This window comes from Mya arenaria, chromosome 5 (assembly GCF_026914265.1).
Source record: "Mya arenaria isolate MELC-2E11 chromosome 5, ASM2691426v1".
NCBI classification, from domain to species: Eukaryota; Metazoa; Mollusca; class Bivalvia; order Myida; family Myidae; genus Mya; species Mya arenaria.
Window position 1 is genome coordinate 7,735,961 of NC_069126.1, and position 6,741 is coordinate 7,742,701.

The following is a 6,741-nucleotide window of genomic DNA, read 5'->3' on the forward strand; positions in this document are numbered from 1 at the left end:
CTATGATTAAAAGCATGTTTCTAGATAACTAGATAACTTGAACCTACCCATGATAGTGCAGTTAGGTGCTGTTCCATTCCAGGTGCCATCATCTTGGCAAACAAGTGTGTTCCCACCGTCTATATCAAAGCCTGTATTACAGGTGTAAGTGACCTCAGACTCATAGGTGGTGCCTAAGCCAGACATCACTCCATCAGTGATAGCTGGTGCAGAGCCACAGTCTAAAATATAAAAAAGTGTAGCATCAGGATAGTAAATAAAAGCATACAAAAAAGTATTTGGAAAACTGCATTGGTAAAGCCTCTGTTTGAAACATGAAAAATGGAGTAACAACATTTGGAGAATCGTTATCTAACAGTATACTAATACAAAAGGGAAGTAACAGCATTGAGAGCGCCACTGTCTGTGAGTATACAAGAGGGTAGTGACAACATCGGAAGAGCTACTGTCTGAAAGTATATAAGACATTATACAATTGGACAGTTACAAATATTCAGCAATTTAGAAGTCATAGGTTTTGTACACCATAGAGGTATTGGCTGGTGCTCGGCCAGTTAGCTGATCCATGGGGTGGAAAAAATTATGAAAGATTCGAATAAAATTATACAAATGTATTACTAAGAAGTCTTTAGTGACAATTTAAGTAATGTTAGACTCTTATATTGATGATTGAGCAAGCCTCCTGTGGCGTAGTGCAAATCTTTAAGTATATAAGACTATACTAACGGCACAATGTAGAAAGCTAAAAGATGAATGTGATCTCAGATATGTGCCAAATTACGACAAATAAATTCCGCACTCTAAAGCCTGAAATATCTTAATATCTCTAAAACATGTTATAGAATTATACCACCGAGTAGTGCATGTGTCTGCCTTTTGAAGTTGTGTGTCCGGTTCCCGCCAGGGAAACTTTTCCACTACTTACTGGAAACCAGATGCAATATTCAATATCATTCTCATCATAACCCTTAGATATGCCTCATTAATTTACTTCCGTCTGTAGGCCCGTTTTTTAAAGGTCCAATCAAAACACTCATATATACCCTTAAACTAAAGTTAAATCTAAGACGGTTATAGACTGCGGCCCGGTACTGTTATACCGGGAAACCGACTAAAGGATGAGTATATAAGCTCTCAGCTCTCATCATAATCAAACTAAACGAAAGGGGTATAATTTAATTTCACCCACTATGTATGGTACATGTTGGTTCTGACCCATTCCATGTTCCCCCAACTTCACAAATAAGGGCATTATCACCAGTGATGTTAAAACCACGGTCGCAGGTGAATGTGGCTACTGTCAAGTATACTGTGTCTGGGAGAACCATTGTAGCATTTCCTGGTTCCGTTAGATTGCCACAGTCTGAAACGGTTCAATAAAGTAGCAACAAAGTAAACAATTTAAGTAAAAATGAAGAATAAAAAAGTAGATATCTATTTGAATCACTTTTTGTGTGTTCTGTAGCATTTTTAAGTTGCGTTAGACTGCCACAGTCTGAAACAGTTCAATATTGTATCAATTAAGTAAAGCTTTTAAGTAAAAATAAATACTCATAAAACAGAGGGGGGGGGGGGGTAGCTACAATAATGGGCGATCAGGGATACTTTTTTATTAATTTGACATTTCTTATTTATCCCTGTCACGAGTCTGCCATAGTAAACAAATCGTCAAAAGACTCGATAACGGATATTTAGGTTGACTAGGTGAGGCTGGGGAGGGGGGCAGAGTAAGAGGGAGGAGTCGCAACTTCAAAAATCAAAGATCACAGGTTTACTAATTTTGTTTTCTCAGATGTGATTTCAAATTAAAATTGTAACACATACATACAAATATAATAAAAACATGACACCCGTGCCTATTCTTAAAAATTCAATTTGAAAAAGCATGCCATGGATCATGAGGAATTTAATTTGGAGAAAATATAATACGTCTAACTGTTAGATTTTAAATGAAAATCTAGATATAAAGAGACAAAACAATGTCTGATTGTTCAGAACCTCGTTAAAGTTAACGTTGTTGATCTCATCAGTGTTAATTTTTAAAACTGTACGAGCACCTCATTAAAATATTTCACATACGATGTCATTAATCACATAGATAACTTTGTTAAAGATCTGAACAATTGTGACAATGTAACAACCGCTTATTTTAATGTAATCCATCACTTTCATTTCTGTAATGAACAAAAAAATAAATAGAATAACAATATGAAATCAACGCACCATCGATGATACATGAAAAGCCAGTAACATTCCAGGAGCCCCCGTCATTGCAGATAACGGTACCGGGAGAAATGTTCAAGGTGAACCCAGTGTCACAGGAGTATGTGGCTAACTCCAGGTATGTTGTGTTTACGTAGGACACGGTACCATTCACTGGCTCCTCTGGGGCTAAGCAATCTGAATATATAATGTGACATTGTCTCATTTTGCCATTTAATTAGAGATTTATCACATTTCTTCTTGACTTTATGCGAAGCCAGTAGGGCATGCGAGTCTTAGAGTTTCTTGGTCATCAGATCGCTTGCCCAACTTTGTCCATACAGCACACGCAAGGAAAATGCAGTCAATACTTATATTTCATTAAAAATAGTTATGACGATTAAAAACTAGCAGTATCTTTTCCAATTGAGTATTTGTTCTTAAAGAAAAGTTACCAAAAACACAAAATAATGAAATAAAAGAATGGCTGATTACATCATTCTTTAAATGATGTCGCCCTAATCCAATCGGAGTGCAATATTTAAATAACCAATGACATCATAACTCTTTGCATGTTATACAATGTGAACATCAAGTTTTATCTATACAAAGGAATAGGCGAATGAACGCGATAAATATTAACATTATTGATGCAAATAGCAGTTGTCCTAATACTTAAACAGATGTGTATCATCATTTAATATATCAGTATGATTTTTCGTATACAAATATGAAAATACACAAACGTGAACCATCTTCGTTGAGAATGAACACTGAAATGACATATGTTATAAAACAAAACTTGCAACGGGAATAAAATCATAAATTATATACATGTTGTTTTTAATGAAAATTTACAGAAAATGTACAGCTACAGACACTTGTATAAAACGTAGATAAGTTGTCAACATGTTATCTTTAAGTCAAAGTTTGCACATTTAAATGATGTGATTAGTTAATGGTAATAATTAAATTAATGTTGACCAATTAAAAAATGTCTTAGCTAACTTTGACCAATCCGGAGAGTAAACAGGTTTTATACAATTTGCTGCAGTTCTAAAAATCAATTGACCAAAAATACCATCTATTGTGCATGTAGGGGCTTCGTCGCTCCAACTGCCGTTGGACTGACATTGGCGCACATTGACCCCATTACGCGAGTAGCCAGTCTCACAGTTGTACGTGGCATACTTCAGATACGTGGTGCCAGGATCAAAGTTCACTTGGCCATTGTCGGGGGCTTCCAGGGATAAGCAATCTTAAACAGAGAATACAATGCTATGAAACAATTAATATTTCGTCAAGTTTCAGTGCATTATTTACAATTAAACTTTTCCAAACAAACTATTTGGGGGTCCAACATTTTTTTTCAAAAAAGAGAGAAAAATAAAAAATACTTTGTTCAAAACATAAAATTGGTAATGTTAATTTCATATTGGGGAAAAAGTATATGCTTTAGCATTGGGAATGGGATCAAAGTTCGGCCCCAATTTGGTCTTTTGATCATTTTGTTTAAATCCTTGTTGAACTGCTTGGCTAAAACAAATATGTGAAAAGCCCTTCAATGTAAAATGTAAAAATCTGAAAAACCTGGCACACATTTTACAAGTACAGAGTTAATAGGCATAAGCTTATTTTTCACACTTTAAGTTGGTACCGATATTACAACTCGAGTCGTCAAAATAAGCACAGGTTAAGCTCAGCACTGGTAAAAAATAAGCACAGGTTAAGCTCAGCACTGGTAAAAAATAAGCACAGGTTAAGCTCAGCACTGGTACAAAATAAGCACAGGTTAAGCTCAGCACTGGTAAAAAATAAGCACAGGTTAAGCTCAGCACTGGTAAAAAATAAGCACAGGTTAAGCTCAGCACTGGTAAAAAATAAGCACAGGTTAAGCTCAGCACTGGTAAAAAATAAGCACAGGTTAAGCTCAGCACTGGTAAAAAATAAGCACAGGTTAAGCTCAGCACTGGTAAAATGTTTGGGAGGCTTGCTTTTAGTTTTAATTATGATGGTTGGCATGGTGATAAATTTCACCATTTCCTTGAATGATCAACCAAGCTAAGAATTCATTATCACTCAAATTTGGAACAAATGTTAAATTTGACAATAAGCGTGCTGTAACCATGATTGAAGTCCTTGTTATGTAATATAAACATGTGTAATTTATACTAGTAGCTTTCATGGCTAAAGTGTGGTAGCAATCCATTCCAAGAACAAGACTTAGTAGTGAGCATATTGTTTGGACGCTGAATTCCGCACCAAAAAACTTATAGGCAAACAATATACTTGTTGTACTAATAGGGAAAGTGATCTTTATAATTTCACAAGAATTATTAACTATAATGGTTTAGCAAATTCGAAAATATGTGAAAATATGTTTCTACCATCGAGCATGGTAACAATACATTAAAACGTTATTGTCAATAATAACATATTATTTCACAAAACTGAACCACCTTGATAAGATGCATGGTTAATGATTTAAATTTCCAACTTTGAATACTTTAACCAAACTCTTGGGTTAAATACTTACGAAATATTTTTACGTCAATTATAACAAATAGTATATGAAGTTAATGAAGATGCTCATCACAGATTATAGACACCTCCCTTACCAACAATTGTACATGTAGGCGGGTCTGCACTCCAATTTTCATCTGCCTGACATGTTGCAGAGGCGGCTCCATCCTGCGTGTAGCCTTCATTACATGTGTAAGTCACAACTGATCCAAACACAGTTGATGACGATGTTGCATTTCCATCAGTCGGCTGACTGGGACTCCCGCAATCTGTCCATGGAGAAGTTATTAGGTATACCAATTATGAAAACTGGCCAACCCACTAGTTAAGTCGAGTTTAAATTGATTTTGATAAAATATTTTAAACTTAATTCTAATTTAACATAATCAATACGCAGCAGACTTTGCAACATCTTAAAGGGATCTGTTAGCATTTTATAGGGTCGATATTGGAACAAAAATGTGTAAAATGTGTAGACAATGCTGAATTCAATGATAAAACATTATAAGGTTAAATTTGTTGTATGTATTCAGAAACATGACAGGAAATGCTCTGTTTTGCGATAAAGCGTTAGTAACACAAATGAAAATTGATAAATTTGAATGTCGGATTTAGAAAACATATGTTCAAACAAGAATAGGCAAGTTCTGTTTCGTGTTATTATTCATAAAAGTAAGTAAAATGACACACTTTCAACAAAGTTTTCAAACATCATTGCCAAAATAAAATATATAAAAGAGGCGCTATATACCATAAAGGCGATGTAAATGTTTAGTAGACTCATTTTGTTCTTTTGTAATTTTTGCATGTTTTACCATACCCACTAAACCTTGGCTTAACCTGACTGGTGGGTCAGATGTGTTTTATTTACTTTGCAACAGACAAGTCATACACTAAAAAGACAAAGTTTTTTAACATTAAGTTTTTGTTCTGATGAACACAGCCTGACAATACTAGTAGAATAATTACTCTCTGACGTAGAAAATCTGATTCTCTGGCTTAATATTCTTGCAAAGAACAATTACCTCTCTGACGCAGAAATCATGATTCTCTGACTAAATATTCTTGCAAAAAACAATTACCTCTCTGACGCAGAAATCATGATTCTCTGACTAAATATTCTTGCAAAGAACAATTACCTCTCTGACGCAGAAATCATGAGTATCTGGCTAAATATTCTTGTAAAGAACAATTACCTCCCTGACGCAGAAATCATGATTCTCTGACTAAATATTCTTGCAAAGAACAATTACATCACTGACGCAGAAATCATGATTCTCTGACTAAATATTCTTGCAAAGAACAATTACATCACTGACGCAGAAATCATGATTCTCTGACTAAATATTCTTGCAAAGAACAATTACTTTTTTGACGCAGAAAACATGAGTATCTGCCTAATAATCTTGCAAAGGACCTTCATTTCAAACTTAATGTACATTATCACACTGCTTGCAGCTCTCCCTCCACACCCCCCCCCCCTCCACCTCTCAAAAAAAGAGAAAATGCGTATTAACATTTTATTGGAACCGTTTATCCCATTATCTCTCAGTTCTATATTGTCTTGATGCTATCGGATCTCTTCAGTCCCCTAAATATTTTTTTTAATATTAACATAACATTGGGAGCCTATAACCAAGTTATACTTTGTCTTGATGTACTCATATCCCTACGGCCCCCAAAATACTTTTGTTTAGTATTAACATCATATTGGGAGAATATAACCCAGCTTTAAATACATTGTCTTGATGCTCTAAGAACCCTAAAAAAATCATTATATGAAAGCAACACACCTACAATAATACAAGTGAAGCCAGTTACATTCCAGGAGCCCCCGTCATTGCAGATAACGGTATCGGGAGAAATGTTCAAGGTGAACCCAGTGTCGCAGGAGTATGTGGCTATCTCCAGGTATGTTGTGTTTACATAGGACACGGTACCATTCACTGGCTCCTCTGGGGCTAAGCAATCTGAATTTATAATGTGACGTTGTCTCATTTTGTAATTTAATTAAAG

The 6,741-nt window shown here is 35.1% G+C and overlaps 1 protein-coding gene across 1 annotated transcript in view; it reads right to left on the reverse strand.

Annotated features, from left to right (window-relative positions):
• The window catches only part of LOC128234423 (sushi, von Willebrand factor type A, EGF and pentraxin domain-containing protein 1-like), a 35,971-nt gene extending 29,248 nt beyond the window's left edge, over nt 1-6,723 (reverse strand). Inside the window, exons 1-6 of the mRNA XM_052948659.1 lie at nt 6,531-6,723; nt 4,821-4,994; nt 3,284-3,460; nt 2,224-2,400; nt 1,190-1,363; nt 48-221 (exon numbers count right to left, since the gene is read on the reverse strand). Of these exons, the coding sequence (XP_052804619.1) occupies nt 48-221; nt 1,190-1,363; nt 2,224-2,400; nt 3,284-3,460; nt 4,821-4,994; nt 6,531-6,723 (1,069 nt within the window). The remainder of the gene's footprint in view (nt 1-47; nt 222-1,189; nt 1,364-2,223; nt 2,401-3,283; nt 3,461-4,820; nt 4,995-6,530) is intronic.
• Between the last annotated feature and the right edge of the window lie 18 nt (nt 6,724-6,741).